Genomic DNA, 26,887 nt, shown 5'->3' with positions numbered 1-26,887 from the left:
AGTGAAAGTTTTAATTTAATCGGGCTAAATACAAATGCATGCCGCACCTTTCAGATTTTTATTTGAAACGTTTTAAACCAGATATTCTTTTTCTTCTACCTGGTTCGTAATTATTACAAGGTAATATAATGAAGTTTGTGGTTGGCAAGTGGCAAGATGTGATAAAACGTTGCAAATACTTTTGTAAGGTACTTTATTTGGCGAGTGATTTTAGGAGAATAACTTAGAAGAAATAAAGTTAAAAAATTGTATTAATAAAAAAATCAATAAAAACAACAATGGAAGAGACCTGTTAAGCATGTGTTTAAAAACATGAACCACTTTAAGTAACAGGCATGGATTATTTTAGGGCCGTAATTAACTTTTACTCAAATTCCACTTGGCTTTTTCCAGATGTGTGTCCGAGTACGGAAGTTTGGATTTTCAGCCCATTTGGTGGTCCCTCTCGATGCATTTTTCAACTCGATACTTAAAATGGTTCAAGCTATCAAATATATTTTTTACACATTCTTGACAGCCTTTCCCATTGTTTCTATCGATTTGTATTAATCTCATTTCAGCTATTGTGAGGCAGTTTCCTGAAAACACTCAGTAACCCAGGAGAAAAAACATACTGGTTCGTTCTTAAGCGTGCTAAAAATCTAATATATTTTAGAAATGATAGTAAAATAAATTGTAGGAGTGCTATTTTGAAAATTTACTTCGTACTAAATAAACTTTAGATTAATTCGAAATTCACCTCAATTAACTTTCCCACAAATTCCGCGTCTGTCGGAGTGTGGCGGTATGCGCGTGTAAGTTTCACGTCGTGAGAGGATTAAAGAAAAAGACAAAATAAATGAATAAAACGAACTTAAAACAGACCCGCGAGCCTCGTGAAGAAACGCGCCGGCACCGGGCGAAGCGCGCGCGTCCGCCTAACGAGGCGCAGGAGACGGCCACGCTTCCTCCTGCGCTCGCGCTACCGAAAGCTGGATCCTCTCCTCCTCCTCTCGCGCGTGTGCTTTTTTTTTTCTTTTTGTCCCCCTACCTTTGTGTTGTGATCGCAGTCTGTTTTCTCACACCCACTCCGGCGCCCCTACCACTCCCCTCCTCCTCCTCCTCCTCCCTCCTTCATCCCACCCTGTCCTCCCCACCACCACCACCACCTCCTCCTCCACCCCCCTCTCCTCCTTTTAGCATCTGAAAAGACCGCTGAGTGAGAATCGATGGCGCAGAGGCCCGCTTGACAGGACAATAAACCACAAAGAAGGGGTGAGGGTGTTTTTTTTTCTCCTTCCTCTCTCTTGGTTATTCTTTTAATAGCGGAATTTACTCCAGCGACCCGACGAGAAGCGAATCGCTCGGGGCTGACTGCGAGAGGAGACATTTAACACAAGGCATCTTTTGTTACCGCGATATGATTTACAGCAGGCGTCAGCTGCCGTGGACTCACACTGAGAAAATATGTGTATCTTAAATAATAATAATGATAATAATAACAATAATGGTGATGATGTGAAAGGGAGGGAGATTGGAAGAAACGGCGGGCTCGGCGTCTCGCATCGTCTCGGACATCAATTTAACATGAACCCACATCACCTTACGTAACCTACATCAGCGGCTCCCGGGTCCTGGTTATGGCCAGAGAATAGCGGGGCTCTTGCCGCTGCAGGTTTCGGATGATTGGGGTCGGTGCGCCTGGATTTCACTGGGCGATGCGGAACCTGGAGGGGTGTTAATGCGGCTGTCTGCTTGTAAACAAACGCGATCGGCGGAGTCGGAGAGGGAGAAGACCTTGAAATCGGGCGCAAGGCAGTGAGTAATGTTAGATCAGGATGGCGCTGTGCAGAGATGTTCCACATTGCTGCTCCTTTTACGACCCTGCTCCCCCCCAGCCCCCTCCACAACCATGAGGAGAGGACAAGTCACATCCAAGGCGCAGGGGGAGCCGTCTATTTACAGCTGAGCCGCTCTGATCTGCCACAACAATAGCTTCTGTTTTCTCCTCCTCCACTCCCTCCCCATCAGCCTCGGGCGTAATCAATAATCAGAAATATGACGCTTATTGTGGCTATAGATTTGGAGCCAGAAAACTGATGAATCACGCATCGATCGTAATGTCTGCCTCTCTCCTGAGAGGAAGGTGTGTTGTTTGTGGTAACCCGGAGTGACCTGGCAGCATGCGGCGTGTGCTGTGTTGTCTGTGCCCTCCTCACATGCAGCCTCCCGCAGCGATGCCCCAGCAGAGAGAGGTCTCGGCTCCGTCCCTCCTCCGCCGCCTCGGCCTGGTACCCGCCCGCCCCCAGGCGCCGAAGAGCGGCCACAGCTTCCCATGAAGCCACCACCGGAACTCAGCTCGACCGCTCTGCATGGGGCCTCTCACATGTAAAGTATGTTTGGCGAATCCTTTTCCCACATGCAGATTTTGTTGTTGTTGTTGGGATAATTAATTGTTTTTTTTGTTTTTTTTCATCGCTTAATTCCAAACCTGTGATTCAGAAAAGTATTCAGGAATCAAAATATGTTTATTCCTACATTTTCTTGCTGATTTTCCTCCCGGCAACCCCGTTGTTTTCCCTTTAAACCGTACACGATCGCAGTTTGAAATTTGAAATTGTAACCAATTGACTTTAATGCACCAGTTCGGCGTAAACAACCATCTTGCTCTACAAAAAGCCGAAGGAGGCGACTGTTGATGTTAATTCAATAATCCAATAATTACTGGAAGACGGACTGAACGGCTCCCCCGCTTCCATTGCTAAAACTTCAAGCAGACTTCAATTCTCAAACGGCGCAGAAAATCGACGTCATCGTTCTTCTGTTCGCTCATTGGCTCGGTACCGGAGATAATTCAACCGAAGGGGAGAAAGCCCGGACCGTGGCGTAAGCGACATTTTTTTTTCTTTTCAAACGGAGTTACACAGGAAGGCGAACCAACACAACACAACTAGTGCATATTTGCACTTTTACCTTTTTCCCCCCCTTTTTTAACCAATGAAAATTTGATTTCGATGTTGGTTGAACGTTATAAATGACATAAAATGATAAACGTTCAAAGGAGAGGTTAGAAGTATTACTCCTTCTATCTTCCCATGTATTACTAATAGTATTATTAGTAAGATAATATTGATGCAAAAATACTACAATCAGAACAAAGTATATGTCAAGACAATTTCTCCTATTAATGTTTACTATTTCATTATACAGTGTTTTAAATTGTTTAATGATTTAATGTAAAATCTTGAACGTGTGAAGTTATGTCACACTGGAGGATTCAACAGAGAGCATTTGTAAACAGCAGCTTGCAGCAATTTTTCAATTGGATTTATGGCCGGAGTTTGACTGGGCCGTTCTAACACGTGGCCATGCTCTGATCCAAACCATTCCATTGCTCTGGGTGTATGTTCTTAGTTGTTTTCTTGCTGGAAGGCCAAACTTTGAGGAAATATCCAGTCTATTGCTTATCCGTGTTAGCTTTCCTTCCTGTGTTAGGCTCCATCCATCCATGTGCTTTGATTGTTCCCGGTGAGGAAAATGATCCATGTTAGCACAGAGAAAGCACCTGCTGGAGGCCGTCATTTATCAGACATTTTTGGAACAATGTGACGTGCTAGAAACTGCAGGTCTTCTGGAGAAAACGTATCCCCACGTTATGATGCTCCCAACTTAAAAGACTCATGAAAAGCTGTAAACTAGACTTTTTACAGGTTGCCGCTCCTCCATAAATGCCAAATCTGTCAATCGCACGACTTTTGTCAACTATTCTTGCACCTGAATTGGATCTGCTCAACTGCTTTAAACTTTTCCGATACTTCCTCCCTGATGCCCTCTGCTTTGGTCCCTGATCTTCCTGACGCTCCTTGTTTACGGAACAGCTGGATTATTCCACATTAATGGACTTACTGACATATAGCGGACTTAACCTCAGAATTGAAATGGTCACAGTCGGAACAAAGAGGGCTAAAAACAAATGTATTCAGGTCTGGGTGTGGCTATAGCGAAGGTAAATCAGAAAAAAGGGGATAAATGACAGTTAAATCATTGTTTTTTTCAAGGGCGGCAATTACACATATAGGTTTGGATAGCTGTTTTCCCTTTAAAAATGAAATAATTATCTAAAAAATGTTTTTGTATTTCCTCAGATTTTCTTTTTCTCACTTAGTTGTTGTTTTGATAATGATGATGATGATTTGAAACATTCATCTTTTACGAAAGACAAAACTCGACAGCGCAGACGTCTTGTTTTGTCCTGCATCTTATTTTCCCCCCCGGTGAGACTTTGCCTCATGTGTTGCCATAAAAAAAGGAAGCAATTCCAAGCTGGGGATGTTCTGTGCCTGTAGGAAATGGGTTTGTGACGTCAGCCATGTTCAATTTACAATTACGCAAGAAACGGCGGGCGGGGCGCTTTAAAGAGACAAGTGTGTAATCATCAGGTGATGTGGATGGGACAGCAGCATCAGTCTGGATCAAATGCATTTTATCCCGGTATCAGAAGAATTATTCGGACAAATATCAGGGGAACTTTAAGAACAATATTGTAACGAAATGAAGTGCTGGTATTAATAATTCTTCATCTCTCTCTCAGCTGACATGGAGGATGAAGATGGGACTTGTCTACTTGATGTTTTGTGGTAAGTTTCTAGTTTGTTCCTACATCCTGTAGCTAGCAAGCAAGCCAGCGCTCTTTCATTTCTTCTTTGCCTTTCAAAGCAAACAAAGGGGAAAAAAAGCATGAATAGAACCACAACATTTCCAACAAAATATCCTGCAAAACACGACAAAATGCGTAAAAAAAAAAAAAGAAGGGGCGACTTACTGACTCCTGTACGTAACGTTTACATGCAGATCATGAATCAAAATGGTGACTGTAATGGGAAAAACGAGACAAACATGCTAAGGAGAGCTTCGTGCTCGAGCCCGCTCTCTGAAAATGTATGAAAACAAATATCCGCATAGGTTTCATCAGTTTCGGTGCTTTTGTTCTCCTTCTCTTGTTGCAGTGACCCCCAAGCCCTGAATGACTTCCTTCATGGAACCAGTGAGGTAAGAAGTGATTTACAGAGACCCAAAAACTGCTTAAATCCTACAACCACAGCCTTCAAACTCTTCTAGGATTTTGTGTGGATTTTGCCACAGAAAGTGGATAGAAGACTCTCAAACGTTCTCTCAACAATAAATCTGAAAAGTGCGGTGTGCACTGGTATTTAGCTGCAGCAATCATGCTAATGAAGAGTCAGATTTGGGTGGTGTTTGTGTGAGGGCAGATGGTTAACGGAGAGTCAGAAAGTAAAGCTGAATCATTTTTCCCCCAACAAACAATTTCCGGTCGCCCAAAATTTCAGTTTTGGGCGACCAAAACTGAAATTGACTCGTTTTTTTGTCTCACCAGCTGCAGACTGAAGACCTGCTCATTAGCTCCTCCTCTGGGGAGCCCTCCCTCTTCACAGATGCCCCGGTGAGTGTCTGGATGTGCAGCCAGCAGCGACACAACAACCAGCATCAACCCCCAGGAGATCGATGGTTTTCTCTCCATTTCGTGACTGCTATTGAATGCTGACTAATCACACAATAACCCTCTTTCTGTTCGTGTCTCTTCCTCCAGAGTCCCGTCTCTCTGCTGGGAGACAGCAGGGACTGCACGGACACGCCTCCACCTGGCTGTGTGGACCTGTCCTTCTTGGAGGAGGCTCTGCTGTCCTCTCCGGAGGGCGCAGAGGACCCGGAAGCTGTGCAGCCACCTGCCGAGGCTGGATGTGAGGCGAAGGAGGAGGAGGAAGTGGGGGAGGCGGAGGTGGCTTGTGATATCCTCCAGCAGAGTCTGCAGGAGGCTGAAATCACCGAGCAGACCATGGCCCTGGAAGCAGGACTGGCGCAAGCAGGAGACGTTTTGTCCCTCTATCCCCCCACTCCTCTCCTCTCTCCACCTGCTGTGCCGTTCATACCCAAGTCTGTCACATTGCCCGTCGCCCCGACGTTGCCCAGAGACACCCAAGCCGCGGTGGAGCCTCCTCAGCCCTCCCTGCTGGCAGTGGGACCGGGCTGCCCATCACTAAAACCGGCCACCCCGGCTCAGCTGATGGGACTCCTGCCTGGGAATGTGTTTCCTGCTCCGTCTCCAGACAGTTCCTTCTCCCTGAGTCCCGCTCAAGGCTCCAGCATGATCATCCACAAGGCAGTGCCTGGTGTCCCCAATCGGCCCCTCATCAACCCGACTCTCAGAGCCACAGCGGCGCCGGCGCCGGGCATCGTCCTGCAGCGTGCCCCGCTCCCCATCCAGCCCAAGCTGCCCATCAGCATCCAGCCCAGGCTGGTGCAAATCAGCCCCAAGCCCTCGGGGCAGAAAGCGACCTCTGGTCTCACGTTCGTCCCGGCGACTGCCTCGTCCAACATCTTACTGTCCCAAGCTCCCGGCCAAAAGACCGTAGCTCCACAGCCGCAGCCGGCGCAGCAGCTCTCCAAGCCGGTCAGCCTGCAGCTGGTCAACCAGGGCGGCTCATTCGTGCTCCAGCCTCAGGGACTCTTCCAAGGCCAGAACCAGTTTCTTCTTCCGGGCCAGTGTCCCGTCACAATCTCCCAGCCTGCCAGAGCAGTGCAGCCTCTCCTTACCCCCAGTCATCAAGGCCCTTCCGTTCACGGCATGGCTGCCTCCACTGGGCAGCTTGTGGATGGCTCTCAGATTCTAACCGTACCCCGAAGACAGCTGAACTTCAGCCCAGTCTTCACCACTCCTACAGGGCAGCTAGCTCTCCGCCAGGCCACTGTGCTTTCAGGATCTCTGCAGCTGCAGCCGGCCCCCGCCACCGTCTTCCAGATGCCAGCACAGCTGGCTGGAGCTTACGCCGCAGGAGGGCAGGGGCAACAAGCCACCCTGGTCCACAGTCCTGCTCTTGGGAACCACATCACCCTGATCAACAGTTCAGGGGTGCTTCCCCAGGATCTCACTTCCATCTCGATTGTCAACGGCCCCTCGGTTGTTCAGGGACTGCCGTTCGCCGCTCAGGCTGCAGCTCCACAGGCGGGAGTGACAGACGGGCAGCTGAGCCTTCAGCGGGCCTCGGTGGTGCTGCTGCCTGAGAGGCCTGTTCAGGAGGAGAGGAGCGGCTCAGAGGAGGCTTTCCACCAGCTACAAAAAGTGAGCTCTTAGCATCTTAGCACTCTGAAGATAAACATGACGACTATGCATAGTGTTTCACTATGGTTACCCAGGCCTGTTCCAATCCAATATTGATATCGGAAATTAGTCCGATATCGGCTAAAAAAATGAGTGTCAGAATATATCAGCCTGCATCTAAAGCACGCTGTTAGAAACACTCCACTCGAGCAATTAGTCCTCATGCATCGTCTTTTCTATGTTTGTATTCCGCATGCAGACCCATTGGTTAACAATAAATGGCTCAGCTGTTCTCATGCCTGTTACTGTTGACTTTTGTTCTCTGAGTAATATCACATGGTTAGGCATTCTCTGACATTCCACACTACAAAATAATGTATGATTCATGGTGAGATCATATTGGGTCCGTATCGATATCGGCCAATTCTCAAAGCTGCAATATCCGTATCGTATCGGAAGTGAAAAAGTTGCACCCCCAATAAGGCATACTTTATTCTTCATTTGAACCGAAGAGAATTGGGTCCTAACTTTGGTGCGTCTTTCCTGCAGCCCTTTGGACACGTGGTCCAGCACATCTCTGTGCAGCCCGGCTCTGCGGGGCTCCAGTCCTCTCCTCCTCTTCCTCAGGTGGTTGCGGTCTTACAGCCCCCACCTGAGCCTCCTCATGTCCCTGAAGCAGCTGTGGAGACGCCCAAGCTCCTGATGCCCTCAGCAGACCTCAGCCAAGTCGTGGAAGAGGTCGCCCACTCGATGAGTCAAAGCCAGGACTTTATGCAACACATGCCACAGGTCAGTGCGTGCGACGTCTTCTGTAGATTTTGTTTTGTGGGGGGGATTCTGGGTGACAGACCAGCTCAAAGCAGCGCAGGAAGTACATGAAGAAAAGGAAGCTCCTAAGAACAGGATTCATTTTTCCACAGTAAAATTCAAGCAGTTTCCAGTGCCACACTGGAGATAAGAACAGTACAAATGAATTAAAAAATACTGTTTCAAATCACTATTATATCACGTCGTTGTCATATAACATGTATAACATGTAACATGTCATATAACATACAATCATTACTGTCGTTAATAATGTCTTGCAATGTTATTTTACATTCTGCAGCTCCAGGGACAGGCTAAATTAAAATGCAGCAAAACTTTATGTTTTGAAATGTCTCTCTCTTAGACAGTGACATTACAACAACACTGGACTCCAAATGTTAAAACTCTGCAAGGAAAATTTTTGAAAATTTTGACATCTCAAGATTTTACTTGAGAATCTTAGAAATTCTCCCCCCAAAAATTCTCAAACGTTGGAAATGTTTGACTTTTGAAACAAGTTTTTACAGGCAATCTTCAACTTTTCAAGCTTAGAAATTTCCTTGCTTTTTTTTTATCTCAAAATCTCAGACACAATATAAAAAGAAAGTTACAAAAATCTCTAAAAATGTTCCTACTAAGTTTTCTGGAGTTTAGTCATTTTTAGTACTTGCATTTCAAAAAGCGTGCAAATTAAATATTAAGCGCTTTCAATGACTTCATAGAGAAATCAAGAAATGTTTAAACCTTTAAAACTCTTCAATGAAATTCAAGGATTTCAAGCACCTGAACGAACCCCGTCAAACACTTGAAGTGTAAGCATTCTGTGTTTTGTCAACACGTTTTATATTAGACGAGCAAAATAATTAGAAAAATGAAAATATGATTTAAAACTGCAATTGTGTTGTGTATAATAAGCTAAATTAGAAGGAATAGCTTTGTTCAGAGTATTAGTGTCTTATATCACACATTTGGCTTAAATCCTGGTCTGGTTTTCTCAGCAGGAAGCGCTTAGTTCTCCCATCCCATCTGAATTATTGGTCGGAGATCTGCCAGTGGTTCCGATTGAACCCCTCACCTCCCCGGCTGGCAGCGACGGAGCCAGTCCACCCCGGAGCGGAGCCGCGTCTGAACCGGACGCTCACGTGATCTCCGGCCGGCACTGTGAGGTTTCCCCGCATCCCTCGGAACCGGAAGACGCGACGATGATCTGCTCCCCGTCTCTGGTTCAGGACGCCGCGAGACCAGCTCCGGCGACGTTCTCCCCTCCTGTTGGGCCTCAGACGTCGGCCTCCCAGGCCCACATGGAGGCTCCAGTCCAGTACCACGTCCCGCAAAGCTTATTTGCGGAGACCCAGGCGAATGTCCAGAGTGTCTCCCAGCCTCCCGGACAGGTGCAGCCCCCCGTCTCCCAGCCCCCGTCTTCGAGCTGCACTCCCGCCCGCCGCAGCCCGTCCCCTCTGCATGTCAGCGTCCCGGTGCCTCAGCAGCAGACTGCGCCCGCTTCTCTCTCCAACGAGGGAGACGACTCTGCTGTCCAACAGCACACACAAAACAGTGAGTTCAACCGCAGCTTTTTTCTATTAAAAAGAAGAAAAAAAAGCGTACTCAGACATAGTATCGTCAGGGCCGGCCCAAAACATTTTGGAGCCCTGAGTAGATTTTCATTTGGGGTCCCCCAAACCAGATGCTTTCCTAAGCTACTCTGTGTGAAGACTTAACTATCATATTAACATAATTTGTAATTAGCTTACATCAGACCAGTGTTATTATGGCTGTTGATTTGTCATCTTTGTCATCATGTCATTTACCAGAGCCCACAGCTGCCTTGGAGAGTAAGAGCTACACTCTCAATGTACATCCACCCTCTCCTGCAGATCGACTTCAGGGGCCTCCCAACCAGTGTGGCTCCGTCCAGCACAGCGGCAAAAAGGTGCAACACTTAATATGACAACCATACAGCAAAGTCTCAATCCTTCCACATTCAATACACGCTTGAGTCCAAGTTGTCTTTTTTTCTTTTAACTGAAAACTTGTTTATCAGCTGGCAGATAATCTGGAACTGCAGCGAGAGGAGAGGCTCACACCAGCAACGCGCAGACACAGGTAAGAATTCCCACAAAACGTCGTTCAAAAGTGAACGTAGTTTTCGTTTGTTCACAAACCAGCTGCCAGGTGAACCTTTTCGGCGTCACCGTGGACGGTCACGCTGAGATCTCGTCGTTTTCTCCAGATTCCAGCAGCAGCTCTGTTTGGACCACGGAGCCGTGCAGAACCCGTTCACCCGGCCGGCGTTCGCCACTCTGAAAGACGCCGTTAGACGCCTGCTGCCGTACCACACCTGCGCCGGTCACCTGCCCACTCAAGACGACTTCAGCTTAGGTTCACAAGCATTGATTTGTAAAGTCTGAAAAGACCAAGAAGTAACCATTTGTTGTTTCTTTAGTCACTATTTTGAGAGGTTTTCTCCATTTTTTAAAATATTTTTTGCTTTCAGTAAAAATACTGAGCAGTCCACGTTCACCTGGAAATGACATATTTCTCTTTCAACAGTGGATCAGGAGTTTGACTCTGTATCTGGTTTCCTGCTAAAACGCACCAAGGACATGGTCAACAAATACAGGCAGCTATTGGTTAAGGAAACCCAGGTGAGCCATAGCACGGTAACGTTGCACCACCTCAGAACATCTAGAGCAGGGGTGGGCAACTCCAGGCCTAGAGGGCTGGTCTCCTGCAACTTTTAGATGCATCTCTACTTCAACACACCTGAGTCAAATAATGAGGTCATTAGCAGGACTCTGGAGAACTTGACTGCACTTAGGAGGTGATTGAGTTATTGGATTCAAGTGTGTTGGACCAGGGAGACATCTAAGATTGGCAGGACACCGGCCCTCGAGGACCAGGATTGCCCACCCCTGATCTAGAGCCTTTATTTGTGCTCACAAGACGCTGTAACTCCAGTAAACGGGGGTTCTGCGAAGCTCACCACACTATCCAGATTTTTATTTGTAAACAGTTTCCCCTCCCACTTCCGTACCTCCACGACTGATGACATGACATGCCAACTGCGGTTTCCACAGCAGGAGAGTCCGTCGGCAGAGATGGTGATGCTGGAGCGTCTCTTCCTCCAGGCCGAGAGGTACACGCTGGCGGAGGAGAGACGGCGGGCTCGCAAAGATCCAGGTCAGTGTTTTCACAAGCGGTCCGCGGGTGAGGGGCTAGTAATAATGCAAGGGATGTTCTTAATGAGCAAAAAGGATACAGTATCCAGCTGGTATGAGAACATTAAAAATTCCTAGATAATCAGAGTGGCGCCTCAGGGCACTGCACTTGACCTCCATGTTTTGCTCCAGTCGAGCTCCCAGGTGTGAATGAGTAATTAAGACGTGTCAGTGGGGAGGCTGAGGAGGGCATCATGATGACATTAACATGAAGTTAAGGAGAAATTAAAGGTGTTTTTATGGTAATCAAGAAGCAGAAAGCGTGAAGGGGGCTCTTGGAAGCTGTTAAATGTCAGGCCTGGCTGATGCTAGGCTCTGAAGTTATTGTTAATCTAAACCTAACATCTCATGTAGAATTGGAACTATTGGACGACATTCCCATGTGTTACGTCCTATTCATCACAGCAGAGTGATGAATGAAGTTCAAGAGATCAGCAAGACTCAGGCATTGGGCGAGATGCAGGTGACACTCTAGACAGGACGCCCGTCCGTCACAGGGCAGGAAGAGCAAGCACACACACACACACACACACACACACACACACGCATATCTAAAGGCAATTTAGCCTTTAGATATGCGTGTGCAGAGACCTGCGGAGGGACGGGGGCTCAAAGTTTAAAAAAAGGTCACATTGAACAAGATCTTAAAACTCCGTACAACAACATAGCAACAACCCAAATTAATCAAGAATCTAATTGGATCCTACTATATTATTGTCATCATGCGGGGAAATGCAAAGCAAATCTAGTCTATATTTTCCCCAACAGATATAAAGTTTCTGTTTCTGCTGCTGACAGTCCTGGAGATCTGAGCTGATCTGAGACTGTAGCTGTTAAACAGACCAGAGAGAAGGTCAAAGGTTATGAAGTTATAAAAAAAAAATTGCTGCCATTTTACTAATTAAGCCCTAATAATATCTATTTAACCTCTAGAACAACCTGGCTGCAGACTGATTTATATTTCAAAAAACTCAAAAGGGTTTTAACTCTATATAATAGTTTGATGTTAAACCTCTGAGACCTAGAATTATAAGACTGAGATATCAAGGCAAAGAAAACTCGGTAGCTGCTGGTAGGGGCCATTCAGGGGCCTCCAGACACTCAGGGGCCTCCAGACACTCAGGGGCCCCTAGAAATGGTTTAATTGTAACACAGACCATTGATCCGGGGCTTTGAGGTGACTTGCAGTGACAGTTGCAGTACTGTGTCTTATTATTATATTTAGCTAAATATTATTGCTGAGGGGCACAAGCAGGCCTTCTGACATACAAATAAAAAAAAAAATAGAAAAACATTTTTTTGGAAAAAAAAACCTCAAAAAGGGCACTCAGGGCATCAAGAATAAAAGTGGTAGGAGATTAAGCCCCCCTTCCTCCCCTATGCACGTGCCTGCAATTTAGAGTAATATAACATTCACCTAAGACTCATATTTACTGGACTGTGGGAAGAATCCAGAGCACCTGGTGACCCATACATTCATGGTGGGAACAAGCAAACTTTATGCAGACAGATACAAGGTCGGTATTCGAAGCTTGATGCAAATGTGCCAACTACTACACCGCCATGCAGCCTGGGTTTTAGAGCATGTCTTCTTCTAATAAAATGATACAGTAACTAAAAAGATGGGACAGAGTCAAAGACCTGGAAAAAGTGTCTGGTAGAAATGTGGTCAAGACAAGCTAAACATGCATAAGCTAAAATTAGCTAAAATGCTAATGTTAGCCTAAATGCTGCCAGTGGCATGTGGGGTATAACTAGCACGTTGTCTTACATTGGCTTCCTCCATTCAGTGTGCTAAATGTGGCTAATAAACAAAATAGCTAAAAAGCTTATTTTAGGGAAAAGGCTACTGCTAAGGTGGGCTGTGCACTGCCCCCCAGTAGTGGGGGATATTACACTGCTAATGTTTGTGCTAATGTACTACCTTCTGACTTTTACTTTTGCAAAAGTATAAATCAGATGCTAACTTTGTGGCACTTTCTTACCAGAAAACACACTCATCTCTTAGCAACAGATTAACAACAAATATTTGTTGTTATTAAAAAAACAAGATTTCTTCTGCGCTTTTGAAATACTACTTATCTTACACTACTTACTACTTAACAAGAATTATGCAGTTGGTGAATTTTGCAGAAAAGTGAAAAAATATATATATATATATTTATATATATACCGTATTTTCCGCACTAGAAGGCGCACCGCATTATAAGGCGCATAGAATAGACCAGGGGTGTCAAACTCCAGTCCTCAAGGGCTGGTGTCCTCCAACTTTTAGATGTGCCTCTGCTGCACCACACCTGAATAGAATAATTAGGTCATTAAGGCTCTGGAGAACTGATCTACACAAGGAGGAGGTAATTAAGCCATTTCATTCCAGTGTTTTGTACCTGTGGCACATCTAAAAACTGTAGGACAGCGGCCCTCGAGGACTGGAGTTTGACACCTGTGGAATAGACGCTACAGTAGAGGCTGGGGTTACGTTATGCATCCATTAGATGGAACTGCGATAAAGGGAATGTCAACAAAACAGTCAGATAGGTCAGTCAAACTTTATTAATAGATTACAAACCAGTGTTCTGAAAACTCCATTCATTCCCAAAATGAATAAACAGCTGTTTTATTATTTTCCCCGAGGTAAAATCAGTGACGTGGTATTTTTGTGACACAGTTTATCTTTTAACAACAGCAAGGTGTAACATATAGTGGAGGGGAACTTTTCCTCAATTCAATAAACATGTAAAAAACAGTCTGATACTGTTACAGTAAATCAAACGTTAGTGCAATCACAATATATATCCACTTCCGCTATAACCATTGATTGGTTCATGTTAAATTCTCTCGCTGCTCCTCTATTCCTGTGTTTTACTGCGTCACTGATCGCCTTGAGCTTAAACTCTGCGTCGTCAGCGTGTCTCTTAATAGGAGCCATTTTGGGGTCTTTACACAAAACCCAGCGTGCACCGCGCACTTCTTCTTCTACGGGGGAAAATGAAGTCGGCGACTGCTTACCGTAGTTGTGAGACCTGCTGTGGCTCAATATTGGTCCATATATAAGGCGCACTGGATTATAAGGCGCAGTGTCGGCTTTTGAGAAAATTGAAGGTTTTTAGGTGCGCCTTATAGTGCGGAAAATACGGTATATAGTCATTGGTGGTATATTACAAAACATGTACTTGTCTGTAAATCTCCTTGTGGAAGCTCATTAGCGAGGTAATCCCTAGACTAGCTTACTCTGCTACAATATTTAAGTGAACCGAAATTCATATTTTGCATACACCTGACTAAAGATCACTCGTTGAAAGAAGTTGACTAACTGGTGACAAATTAAACAGGCAACTCTGAAGAACGGATAGATCCAGCTAAATGTTAAGTGACTGACAGTGAGAAGGTGGAGGACTTGACTTTCCACTGCATGTTGTACAAACAAACAAACAAACAAAAAAAATAAACATCTGAATATTTGCACTGGAAAATATTTCTCCCTCTTACTTTCTCACTCTGTACATAGAAGGACAGGTGTTAGCATTGAATTTGCAAAGTAGCAAAAACATTATTGGTTGCATTTGAATGCAGAAAGAATCTTAAACTCGGGTACAATAAAGCATGTTGATGGTTTGGTCTTGAGAAAGAATCGCGAATCCAGCAAGTCCAAGACAAGATCGAGACGTTGCGCATGTGGTCTTAAGACCGTTCTTGTGACCAAAGCCAATGTTGAGGACTGCGACACTACCATCTGCGAAAGTACCCAAAACTAGCTGATCACATTGTTCAATCACTCCCTTTTTCTTCCTTCCAGAAACGTTTATGACATCTTTGGTGACGTCAGCGTCTTCCCCTCACAGTGCCCAGTCCTCTGGCTTCTCTCACGCACACTCTTCTAGCAGCCCCTCCTCCCCGCCAGCCTGGGCACGATTGACCGAAAGACCCCCAGGACTGAAGACCTACCGCTCCAGCTCACGTGGAGCTCTAAGACTCACTATCAAGCAGGAGTCAGGCTCTCGCAAAGTGATCCACAACTCAGCCTGCGATCCGGGACTCAAGAGGGACCACACGGGGCAGCTGACAAACGGCGGCGGAGGTGTCAATGAACGTCACCCCCAGGCAACCAACGGAGCTCCTCGGCATTCCCAGTACGGAGACGAAATGTCCGACGGCGCTCTTGGCTGTAACGCCGCAGAACAGGTCCCACAGACGGTGCCCGACTCCGAAGCAAAGCCTCCGATTCCCCTTCCGATGACGGAACCGGAGGACGTTTGCTTCGAGATTGCCACCAGAGACATCGGCGCTCCAAAGCTGAAATGCTACAAGGTGGATGTGTCCCCTCAGCCGGAGCAGCGCTTCAGCCCCGCGTCCCTGCCTTTCCAAGAGGACAACATCCTCAGCGAACATCTACAGAGTGCCATAGACAGCATACTGGAGCTCCAGCGCCTGCAGGGCCCCTCGGTGGCCCCGGGCAGGGCGGCGCCAGGCCCTTCACTGGACCAGCCAGTCACCAGCATCCTGGGGGGACACCTGTGAGGTAACCCCACAGGGGTCAGTACAAAAATGTTGACGGCGATGTTGCTTGAACTGATTGTGTGAAGGAAGAAAACAAAGAATAGGCACTATAAAGAAATGCATACCAGACAACAGCACTATCTATAGTCGGATAGATGTTAGATACTTCATTTTTGATGTATGTTTGTGGAAAAAAAAAGTCTATTTGAATAGGAGCTATATTGTTTCAGTGGTAGTTAAGTCCTTCAGAGGTTTACGACACTGGTGTAACCTTCATCAGCATATAGTATATAAGTAATAGTGAGGATAATAAAACATGGAGTAGACTGAGATTATTCAATAGTTTTTTATAAGATTTCTTTCAAAATTGTGAAGCTTTTTTTTTCTTTTTCTTTTTTTGCATAGTGCCAACCTTCCAGGGTATTTATTTTGATACTTTGTGCCAATTGCGTTTTGCATTGAGAAATGCAGTGAGTGTGTGAGGTGTGCGTGCGTTCTCGTTTGAATTAGTTCGCGTGGATTCGGAAGAGTGCGTGTGTGTGTGTGTGTAAAAGCATCGGCTCGTGCGTCGGGATGGAACACACACACGCATAAATAAATAAATAAATAAAAATCCCGCGTGCGCCGTCATCCTGGCTTAATGAATGAAACTCCAAAGATTTTGTGACTTGTTACATCCTGAATACACCAGCAAACGTCCACGTCGTGTCTCTTCCCGCAAGCTGGAGTCTGTCCTCGTTAAAATAGAAAAAAAAGAAACAAAAACAAACAGAACCCGGTGGGGCACGGAAACACATTAGGCAGTCGTGTTTTGTTGCTATTTTTTTGAAAGTTTGGGCCATTACTGGAGTCGAACTGTGAAATACTGCTAATTTTGCATCTGCATTCGGAGGCTAGAACAGTTTCCCCTACTGTATGTATGAACATGCAAGCAATAATAAGTTAGGGTTGTTGGGAGCCGCGATGGTGCAGGAGGAGGAAGGAGCCTGTTTAATAACTGGGCCCAGGTAAAAATGCAGAAATGAGAGATGCTTTATCGTCATGAGGGCCTTTGCTGTTTAGAAAATATTTCTAATATGTCTCAAGGGCTTAAGGTTGACTTATTGGCATCAATGACCATAAGAAATGTTCGGTTTTGGAAAGAAATACACCAAAACTAAGAAGAAAATCTAGAATTCGAGCCTCTCCGCATCATCAGCCTTTGACCAAAAACACAACGAATCATCTGCTTCACTTAAAAGTTTCTTTAAGCTTTTTTTTTTTTTTTTTTTTTATCTTTGCAGCTTCTTATGTTATTGTGACAATCTAATCAGCCCTTGTGAAAATGTGAATTCTGTTGCATCCGATCTTCGCAAACTCTTCATAAAATGTGAGAAAAACGTTCGCTGTAGGTTAATCTGTAGCTTGAAGGTCAACGATTGAACTGTAAAAACAGGAACACGTCTGTCTTACTTATAAAACGGACCGAAAACACGCTGCAGAAATTTGGATGTTATGTATGGAGTCATTTTTGTGTCTTTATTTTGCAGTTAAGAAATATAAACATATTCATATCATTAGAATGTACATTCAAATATTCGGCTATTTGACTTACAGAGATTCTTGGCTATGACTGTGTAAAAAGATGGCTCTACATGTTGTTTTCTCCTTTTCAATGGTAATGAGATCTTGCATCACAGATCTAAAAAAAAAAAAAAATTTGTCTAAATAAGAAGCACAACTTGTAGCTTTATGTTGATTTCCGTTCACTTTAAAAGCTGCAACAGAAATCTCACAAGGACTGCATGTCATTGACCTTACAACTTATAACTGCAACGATGTATTAATCTTATCAGCATCCGGAACAAGTATTGCTCTTTGGTATTAAGTTAAATCAATTGAAATGTGAAATTTTACTCAAGTGTGTCCTCTTCCCCATTTGTATTTTAGATGTATTATTTATGTCCCGTTTTGCTCTGCAATTTGTTTGCAATATAACTACACAAAACTAACTCCATGCAATTAGGGGTTAAGACAACTTGACTGAAAATTTGAATTAGCACAGTGTGGTCAGTATAACATTCCTCGTGTGAAACGTAACCACAAATAAGACAGGGTGTGTTTCTCAAGCTGTTGTAACATCTTGGTGTTAGAAAAAGAAAAATGGTGGCAACATCCGGAAATGTGGGGCTAAATGGCTTTTTTTTACCATTGTTTTCTTGAATTGTCTGAGTCTTTTTTTGTGTGCGTGTTTAAATAGTCTTCTGTCACATTGAACAAAAAGTTTTAATATGCAGTAATTTAGTGCTGAAACTAAATGTACTAGTGTTGGTGGACACTTTAAAAGAGCGTCACAAAACACGGCTGTATGCTAACACCGAAGTTAGCGGCTAGCGGCAGTCAGCTAGCTTGGTTGGAGAATTTGCAATCACTTACCTGCTGGCTTAAGCTTTAAATTCGTTCTCTAAAATTTACAGTGACTTAAAAACGTAATTATATCCCTTGAATATTTTTTTCAAATTGCAGGTTGTTACGTTACAACCTGGAATTTCATTGTATTTACTTGGTAGCTGAGGCGAACCACGTTTTACAGCCTGTTCGAATATCATTTCGCCATGTCCCCTTACGGGTCCCTTTTCAGGACAAAATTAAGCTAAAAAAAAAAACAGAAGTACAGATGTTCTGGATCTTATAGTGTCTCAACCTACATTGGTTTCAGCAAAAATGCAGTAAAGATGTCACGACAGATTGCACTCTGTCACTGCTACACTTCTTTAAGGGGAATTCCTGTTTTGTTTTTGTTTTTTGGGGTAAAATATTTCCCAAAGTTCTCCGTTATAATTCAAGGCCTCTCCACCATTGACGGAATCCCCTTGGAGGAAGCAGCCTCATGTGCCATTGTTCTTGTCGCAGTGTCAAACACTGCCCTTTAGATGTGTAGTCCGTCTGGATCATCGGATAAAAGGATTCTGCATGTTGAGCCATTTTATTTATTTGTAAATGTGCTTTATTCAGCATTTCTGACTGAACTGTGAAACCAGGGGAGCTCATAACTATACGCTTAACTTCAGAGAAGAAGAAAAGAAAAGAAAAAAAAAAAAAACATTCGACTAGCAGATTGTTCTGATGCCAAAATCAAGAGGCCTTAATTCAGCAGAACTAGATTGTAAAAATAAAAGAAATGTTGAAGAAAAAAAAAAGGTTCAACTAAAGACTCCTTTGACCTGAAACGAGTCGTTCATATAAGAAATGTTAAAACCACTTTTGTACTCATTTTTACAAACTATTTATTAAACTGTGATTTTGTAAGAAATAAGCCCGTCTTCTCTTCTCCTACTGTTTTATTCTTTTGTGTGTGTGTAAAATGGAAAACAAACAGAAAAAGACCAGTTTATTACAAACATTTATTTCTTCACTTTTTTGGGGGGGGAAAAAAGCCCCCAGCTTTGACACTTTACGCAACAAAGTTATGAGTGATTTAAACTTTTTTTTTCTCACAATTCATAATCCTCTTAAGACAGGGAGGTTAAAGTTCGCCCGGTTACGTCGAGAGAGCAAAAGAGTTGGCACCCGTTTGTTTACTGTGCGGTTTGACTTCTGGATGAAACGACGTCGTATTGATACGGCTGAAGGAAAAAAAAACAAAAACAAAAAAAACGATGAAGGGTCGCATCCTGGCGAGTCTCCGATCGGTCGGGGTGGGGTTAAGAGGCGCACTAAAACATGAGCCTTGAAGACGCCCCGACCGCCGGAAACCCGGTGGCAGGATGGAAACGTAAAGGACCAACCAACAGATGCCAGCTTTGATCTGCTCAAAAACATTCAAACCCAAACGCATCTCGAAACCAAACTCCCGGTACAGACAGATAAAGAAATGTAAAGCGATTCGTTTGATTTCGAGGCGTTTTAAGGAATCTTCTATTGACCTAAAACAGACAATAGACTAAAAGGAAAAAAATCCCATAACCAGCTGGATCATTGTGCTGCTCGCCTGCATGGAGGGGAAATAACAGGAGAGGGAAAGTAAGAGCAGGCGGCAGCTTTTATCTAAAAATCAGATCATGATTGTTTGTTTTTTCAATCTAATAACTTCTGTTCATAAATAAATAGAATAATTTTTAAAAAAAAGACATCCACCACGACGCAGAAAGATTAGTGTTTTTTCAAATTGCTGGGTTACGTCACCACAGGTTTTTTTTCTTTTTTTTTTTGGAACGTCCCTCTGAGGAGGTCGTGGCGCTCCGGGGTCAGTTGAGTTTGATGGGCAGGTCCTCTCCGAACTTGCGGAGGAACTTGCTGTGGTTGTGGTCCACGGACCAGAGAGGGGGCAGGTGGCGAGGCTGCATGGTGGTCAGGAAGTGACGCCTCCAGCGACTCTCCAGCTCCATGAGGCCCCGCAGGCCCCGCTGGGCGTGGGCGCGCACCACCTTAAGGCCGTGAGGAACGTAGGCCTCGTTCAGGATCCTTCAGGAGGAAGAGAGGGGAGCGCAGAGAGAGACTGAGAGACTGATGACAGTGAGAGGAAGGAGTTCATTTAATTAAACGGCTAAATTAAAGACAGTTTATCTCTAAATGTTTTTGTTCCATAACTTGAACAATTCCATGCTTGCCATAAAAAAATATATATATATATATACATATAAAAAGAACTGGTAATCTTTATTTTGAACATCCCCGTCACTTGAAGCTTACATGCTATCATAGTAATGATGCACAAATGTAAAACGCAAAATCACGCCGAAAATCAACGCTTGTTTACTTGAACTCTGATCCCTGAGACGTTGACAAACGGAGGACTCACCTGGTCTCCAGGGCGGCGGCCTCCTGCAGCGCCTCGTTGGTCAGCTCCTGCTCCTCGTCCATGTCCATGTAGTTCCTGATGAGCAGCTGCAGCTCGTCCCGCCGCTGCTCCGGCAGCCCGTCCTTGGCGCTGAGCAGCGCCCGGGCCGCCGAGCGCACCCGCCGGCGGTCCGAGTCCTCCAGCAGCCGGACGCCCTCCTCGCAGCCCTGAGGGGCGGCGAACTCGGTGGCCAGCTGCTGCTTCAGGGAGCCGTCGTGCACGTTGGAGGCGGCGTGGCAGCCGGTGCAGAGCAGCAGGATGTCGTGGGAGTTGTGGTCCTTCATCTCCGTGGGGAAATGTCGCCGGTACTCGTGCGGTACGATGTTTTTCCTGATTATGTTTTTTTTTGGAGAGAGAGAGAGAGAAAGAGAGAGTGAGGGGTGGAGATTAAGATAAATTTCAAATATGAAGCGAGTGCTGCTCGGGACCGAGTCACACCTGATGTAGGAGTCTGCTTTCCCACAGACGACACAGAGGTTTTCCTTTGCGGTCAGGTAGTAGTCCTGCTGGGAGTCGGGGCGTCCCGACGGCTCGAAGAGCAGCCGCACGATGAAGGGGTCTTCACTCTGCAGCTCTGTGTTACAAACAGCAAGATTTTACTCAATAACTCATTTATTGTGAATATTAGCCTGTACTAGGGCCAGCCGATGTGGCTTAAAAATAAAATCTGATTATTATTTTTTTTTGATACCAGAACCGATTTTAATCTCCCCCCCCTCTAGCTTTCTATTCTAAAAAAGAAACTACAAAGCACAGAAATAAAAGCCGCTTTTTGAAAATATTTTCTAAATGCATTCTGAATTGAATGAGTATTAGGGTAAGGATAGGAGAATTTTTGTTTATATGAGAATATAGTCATAATATTAGCAAAATAAAGATGCAATTTTTACCAGAAGAAAGTCTTAAAATTACCCCCAAAAAGTCATTTTAATAAGAAAAAAAAAACTTCTATCAAGATCTAGATTTGTTCAAAAATAGTCGTTTGCACAATTATTTCCAAGTTCTGCAGCTGCTAATGCTGTGATGCAAAAATGAAGTATTTCCTTATCTGTAAAACCTATACCAAAGTAAGGTTTAACTTTACTTTGGTATAGTCTCAACATCTTACTATTTATTTTTTCTGTAGGTATTGTTATTTAATTTTTACTTAATTCTCCCAACATCACAACTTCATTCTGGTAAAGCTTTACTTTCACATTATCTCAACTTTACTGCCATAAAAATATTTTTTCTTGCATTGCTGCGACTGTATTCTTGTAATAATACGGAATTAAAAAGTTGAAATGACTCTAATATTCCATTATAAAGCCAAAAGAAATAGAAGCTGTGCATCATGCTTGTGAAACAAGATGGCGGCCCTGGGTGAGCCGACATCACTCTGAATTATGTCGAGAAAAAAAAACAACCCAAATTTAAATCTTTAAAAACGAAAAGTGATTATATAAATAAAATAAAAAAATGTGAGTCATGTCCAGCCTGCATTACCTCCGATTCCTTTGTCCAGGTACCACAGGGCTTTCTTTTTGTCGCACGTACAGAGAGGCTGGCCATCAGGCGCGTACAGGAAGCAGTTATCGTAGAGCGGAGACTTCCTGGAACGAGCCGAGGCGACAAATTTAAACCGCTTTTCTCGACGGACGGGAAACCAAATCACGCTCGTCTTCGTCTCACCTGGCGGAGTAGCCGACGCCCAGCGGTTTCCTCCGGTTGTTCTTCCGAGGGTCTGGGACTTGCTGGTCTCCAGACTCCGGGCTGTCGTTCACCGCCGGCTTCCGCGTCCTCCGTCTCCGCTCGCGTTCGGGGGCGCCGTCGTCTCCGTCCCCGCGGCCTCGGAAGGGGACGTCCACCAGACCCTGGCAGCGGGACACCAGCTCCGAGTAGGAGCTCCCGCTGGAAAGGGCGGGACCGGTTTCGGTCTGGAGGCCGAGGAGACGGAGGAAGAGCGCCACAGAAATCTGAGCGTCTCTGGCGGCGTACGTCGTCTGGAGGAGGCAGCGAGGGGAGCGTTCAGGGAAGAGGGTAGATGTGTTTCTCCATTACGAATGTGCGCGAAACGTAGAAATACTCTGCTAATGTCCCCCCCCAAAAAAAGTTTGCAATGTGTTTCCATTAAATAAGAAACGCGAGTGAAAAAATACACGTGAATGAGATTGTTCACGTGATAAGTAATTAAAAAAAATAATAAATCATGGCGGCGATGGCGGAAACACACGAGATATATTGATATTTCAGGACTCGAGCTCATCTGTCAGCCATCAGAGGAGAAGTTGGCGTCTTATTGAAGCGCTGGAGCAACAAACCTTGTATACTTGGGAGCGGCTACTTACACATGCTGCAGTTTTGGGAAATTACAGTCGGAGATTTAGAAGAGCTCTTGATTCAACACGTTTGAATGACAAACTCAGCTTGTGATGAACAGTGAGACCTCTGGTGGAGCCAGAAGTACACGGTGCAACGAGACAAGTGACCACAAATAAGCTTGTTGTTGCTGGGTACAAAATGGCACATTGCAAAAAAAGTAGTTGCGTTGCATTTTTGTAAAATACACCAATTTCCATACGGCTGAAGAAACACCTCATCCTAACGCAAAAACCTTTTACCAAAAACTTTGTTTTTTCAAAATGGCCTCGTTTCCATTAGGCGACTTTATTTTCTCAGTTCCAATCTGCACAATTTCATGATCAACAGGAACGCAACCGGTGACTAATACACTCCCTTTAAAAACAGTAAATCAATTTTACAATGTCTGCTCTGTCACATATGGTTTGATGTCATCGCTTCCAGTATAAATAACAGCCAGATTTACAGTAAAAAACAAAAGAACAGAAAACCCCAATGGGAGCATCTCTTAACTTACTGCTGGATATAAAGTCCAAAACTCTGGTGGACTCATTTCATTAGATACACTGAAATTAGAGGCTTCGTACCTGCTCTGGAGTTAACTGATCCGCTTCCCAGTCGCTGCAGCGCAACTCCAGAGACTTATCCAGAGGTACATTTAACAGATCTACAGCCAAGGACTTGAGACTGAGGCCGTTACTGACAGAGGATCGCCTGGAAGAGGGAATCATGACATAAAGACAAATCCACAAGTATTCATAACGACTGGACTTTGCTTAAAAACAAACCTTTCCCTTAAGGCGAGGTGGCGCAGGTCGACGGTGGTGGCCAGAGACAGGCCGTAGTCGCGCGTCAGACGCTTCCCGTCGTCATAGCAACCCACTCCAACCTTCAGAACGTGCGGATCTCTGAGAACTTCCACGAAGCTGAGCGGGAACGGCTGCTGGCCGCCGCGGAACGTCAGCAGCCTCACCAGAACGCACCGGCCCGAGTAGGTGGCCATCTGCAGCAGAGACACCGCCGACGATCTGCCTTTCATCGACACCTGCGGGATAAAAGAAAAGGGGCGGAGTCAGATCAGAGAAGCCCACCTGAAACAAGGAATTTATGAAAAAGAAAAAAATCCAATCGGCGTCAATCTGCTTTCTTTCTACTTCGACACAATTATCTGCGCTTTCAAGGGGATTTTTTACTTTTTACGATCAAGTAAAAATCATGCAAAACATATTTCTTACGCTTTGGGCCTTTACCCATTCACAGTCGAGCCCCAGAACCGGGAACACCGACAGCTCCTTCTGCATCAGCGGCCACATCTCCTGCCAGTCCTCCTCGGAGCTCACCGTCACCGGTCTCACCGCCAGCAGCTGCTCGCAGGTCGGGATCCGGACAGCCAGGGGCGCATTTTCGGTCTGACACTCCGCCGTTTTAAACTCGTCGTGAGCCAGGCGCGGCAGCTGGGTTTGTCGACTCTCCGTATGCGCCGGAGCATTTTCGACGGGATGCAGAGGGACCGTCGGTTCCACCGCCTGCTGGACAGAAGACGGCTTCTTCCGCTTCGTTCGATACACCTGCCACACCAGCAGCCCGCCTAAAGCCGCCCCCACAACGGTTGTTATGACGGTGGTTAAAGGCCCTCGAGGAGACATGTTGAGTTTCCCTGATTTTTTACAGACTGAAGAGTACAAGCCTTCAAGAAAGAATCAGTTTTGTTTAGTAAGCAGGTCTATTAGCAAACATCCACCAGATTGTAATGTCTTACCCTCCCTTATCAATGAGTTCCCATTTAGTCCTTGTTTCCGTTCTCTCAGTTGACTGGGTGCATCTCTGCAGAAAGAAAACAATGTCCTCCTTTCACAAATTGCCCTTCACATTACAGCCTTACACACCGACGGTCAAAAACAGACGTTAAAACTCCGCACAGAGCGACCGGATCAGAGTCAGCAACATTATGTGGAAATAAAAAACCTTTTCCCCGAATGTGTGGTAACAAGCAGGACATCAACAGGTCTTTACTGTTTAACATCTCAGAAACACTCAAAACTCAAACCAAAAATCCTTCATTTGTCCCAAAGGAAGGCAGCAAAATGTATCGCAAGTTTATCGTAATCGCAAAGAACAGCTTGGTCTGCAATAAGTGGTGGCTCATGAAATACCACATCATGCAGTGAGGCTCTCTATGACTGCAATATGTGGTGACAGGTGTTTCTTTTAATGGCAGCACAAATAGTTTTAGAAGGTAAAGAGGTCAAATGATTGCGATACTGCACTAAATCTGCGTTTGAGATGGTCACAACTGATTTTATAACTCCAGAATTTACGTAGACCACCTTTTATTTGGTGTCTTTATGCTTTGAACTCAAAGCAAAAATGAAATTGACGATATTTTTTAAAAATAAAACCGAAAGTTGTATCGTTATCGCAGAATTCAGCGATTTTATTGCACCTCAATATCGCGCAGTCCTAGTCTTAACAAGTATCATCCTACACGCTGCCGCCATGAGCAGTGCCGTTAAAGAACCAGATAACGATCCAATTTTTGAGCAGCTGGTGTATAAAATGTACATTGAATGGAAGATTGCCAAACATGTTCTGTCTTATTTTATTACTTCAGCTGCACAGGATATTGATAATTTAGTTTAGTCACTTTATAGTTTTCAAGTGTACAGAAATAAACGTGACCAGATCAAATTCCTTACTATCCCAGCCTGCTTGGAAAACCTGTCCAAGCGCTAGCAATGTCTGAAAACATGTTCTTTAAGTTGATTACTTGGTGGGATACTCCAGTCCAGTAGTGTGTTTTTTAAGATGGGTCTAATCTAATATGGGCTAAAAGCTAAAAAAAAAAACCTACTGAAATAGCCCTTTGTATTGTATCAAATTAAATCAAGCCTTTGTCAATGGAAAAAAACATACATACACAAATCTTTTTTTCGCTGTTTAGATAAGATTTAAACAGATTAAGTCCAAAACTCCATCGAATGTAGTCTAAATGTTCTGATAAAAAAACGCCTTAAGTTACAATATATAAAACATTGTTATAAAGAATAGTTAGCAATGTTGAACATTTCATTATGTTAGACCAGTGTTTCCCAACCCTGGTCCTCAAGGCTCACTGCCCTGCATGTTCTAGGTATTTCCTTGCTTCAGTCCAGCTGATTTCAATTGATGACTGATTAACAGGCGTTTGTTGAACTGCAATCAATTGAATGAGGCACATTACAGCAGGGAAACCTCTAAAACATGTAGGACAGTGAGCCTGGAGGACCAGGGTTGGGAAACACTGAGTTAGACCATTCTAAGCCTTTAGAGTTTCAGTGGAGCTCATCAAAAGTCGTTCAGTGCCTAACTTCAGTGAAATAGCCCTTTACTCCAGTGCTGAATCGGATGCTAGCACCTAGAAAACAAGCTACCTCCTAGCAACCGCTCTATATGCTGCAGAGCTGCGCTGTCAACAGACTCATTTCTCTGCCTGAAGCGCGAACCTGTTAAATGTAAGAAAAAAAACTAGTTTATTTTGACTGTTTACCGCTTTCCCTTCAAGTCAACATACGTTAACCTAGTTAGCATAACAGCTAACTAGTAAACTAGCTTCAACCTTAGCAGCTCGCGACATTTTGCCTGACAGCTGCGGCGCGAGCGTTGCTTTACAACAGGCCAGCTGAGATAATCGACCGATAAACAGCCTTACCTTTATGTTTCTGGTCAGCAGGACGCCCCTTCCACATGCATGTAAAGTTGTTTGCTGCGCTGACCCATTTCTTCTGCGCTGCATTTATAACTGCGGTGCTGCAACGGGGAGCAGCGCAGCAGCTACCGCCACCTGCTGGATGGATGAACGACTAAACGAAACAACCGCCGCCAGGTCTGCATCTTAGAGAACGGCATCTTAGAGCCACTTTAAAATAAAATCAACATGTTATATTTTACAGCAAGCACTGATTTTTATGCCTCTAGTATAAAACTAAGTAAAAATTAACACATTTTCATTAGAACCATTAAGATATATTGCATAAAAAAATAAAATGTGAACAGTCTCATTAGCTGTAACATATTACAGCACATTATCAGGGCAGGGTTTGAAAATGTATGGAAGATGATTAGCACCACTGG

The 26,887-nt window shown here is 44.6% G+C and overlaps 2 protein-coding genes across 7 annotated transcripts; one reads left to right on the top strand and one right to left on the bottom strand.

Moving 5' to 3' along the window:
- The first annotated feature begins 1,049 nt into the window (after window positions 1-1,049).
- On the top strand, window positions 1,050-18,718 carry LOC102224773 (BRD4-interacting chromatin-remodeling complex-associated protein-like). 4 transcript variants are annotated; one of them, XM_023352605.1, is made up of 14 exons: window positions 1,050-1,254; window positions 2,205-2,372; window positions 4,571-4,616; window positions 4,986-5,028; window positions 5,375-5,440; window positions 5,588-7,117; window positions 7,646-7,885; window positions 8,902-9,457; window positions 9,715-9,833; window positions 9,945-10,006; window positions 10,134-10,282; window positions 10,454-10,548; window positions 10,984-11,083; window positions 14,918-18,718. In XM_023352605.1, exons 3-14 carry the CDS (start codon window positions 4,576-4,578, stop codon window positions 15,637-15,639), a joined length of 3,723 nt encoding a protein of 1,240 aa, XP_023208373.1. In that variant the 5' UTR covers window positions 1,050-1,254; window positions 2,205-2,372; window positions 4,571-4,575; the 3' UTR covers window positions 15,640-18,718. The 4 variants fall into 4 exon arrangements, with proteins under 4 accessions (XP_023208373.1, XP_023208372.1, XP_023208369.1 ...); XM_023352604.1 differs by having other exon boundaries at window positions 1,051-1,254; window positions 8,905-9,457; window positions 10,981-11,083; XM_023352601.1 differs by having other exon boundaries at window positions 1,051-1,254; window positions 10,981-11,083.
- A 269-nt stretch (window positions 18,719-18,987) lies between these two features.
- On the bottom strand, window positions 18,988-26,573 carry exd2 (exonuclease 3'-5' domain containing 2). Of its 3 annotated transcripts, XM_023352618.1 has the most exons (10): window positions 26,466-26,573; window positions 24,537-24,601; window positions 24,013-24,464; window positions 23,566-23,822; window positions 23,365-23,491; window positions 22,109-22,419; window positions 21,923-22,029; window positions 20,876-21,011; window positions 20,399-20,767; window positions 18,988-20,061 (listed from the first exon to the last, which is right to left on the bottom strand). In XM_023352618.1, exons 3-10 carry the CDS (start codon window positions 24,421-24,423, stop codon window positions 19,845-19,847), a joined length of 1,935 nt encoding a protein of 644 aa, XP_023208386.1. In that variant the 5' UTR covers window positions 24,424-24,464; window positions 24,537-24,601; window positions 26,466-26,573; the 3' UTR covers window positions 18,988-19,844. The 3 variants fall into 3 exon arrangements, with proteins under 3 accessions (XP_023208386.1, XP_023208385.1, XP_023208387.1); XM_023352617.1 differs by having other exon boundaries at window positions 24,013-24,601; XM_023352619.1 differs by having other exon boundaries at window positions 24,028-24,601.
- Between the last annotated feature and the right edge of the window lie 314 nt (window positions 26,574-26,887).

Source organism: Xiphophorus maculatus, chromosome 19 (genome assembly GCF_002775205.1).
Source record: "Xiphophorus maculatus strain JP 163 A chromosome 19, X_maculatus-5.0-male, whole genome shotgun sequence".
NCBI lineage: Eukaryota > Metazoa > Chordata > Actinopteri > Cyprinodontiformes > Poeciliidae > Xiphophorus > Xiphophorus maculatus.
The sequence above is the reverse complement of the archived record's forward strand: the minus strand, read 5'-3'. Positions and strand labels throughout refer to the sequence as shown.

Excerpts from the sequence above, each read along its gene's own strand:
- exd2 (XM_023352617.1), bottom strand. The coding sequence starts at position 24,423 with ATGTCTCCTCGAGGGCCTTTAACCACCGTCATAACAACCGTTGTGGGG. Across the intron at positions 23,823-24,012 it reads AATGGGTAAAGGCCCAAAGC|GTGTCGATGAAAGGCAGATC; the intron begins GTAAGAAATATG and ends TTTATCCCGCAG. Across the intron at positions 23,492-23,565 it reads CACCTCGCCTTAAGGGAAAG|GCGATCCTCTGTCAGTAACG; the intron begins GTTTGTTTTTAA and ends TCCCTCTTCCAG.
- LOC102224773 (XM_023352601.1), top strand. The coding sequence starts at position 4,576 with ATGGAGGATGAAGATGGGACTTGTCTACTTGATGTTTTGTG. Across the intron at positions 7,118-7,645 it reads CTTTCCACCAGCTACAAAAA|CCCTTTGGACACGTGGTCCA; the intron begins GTGAGCTCTTAG and ends TCTTTCCTGCAG. Across the intron at positions 10,283-10,453 it reads TCAAGACGACTTCAGCTTAG|TGGATCAGGAGTTTGACTCT; the intron begins GTTCACAAGCAT and ends CTCTTTCAACAG.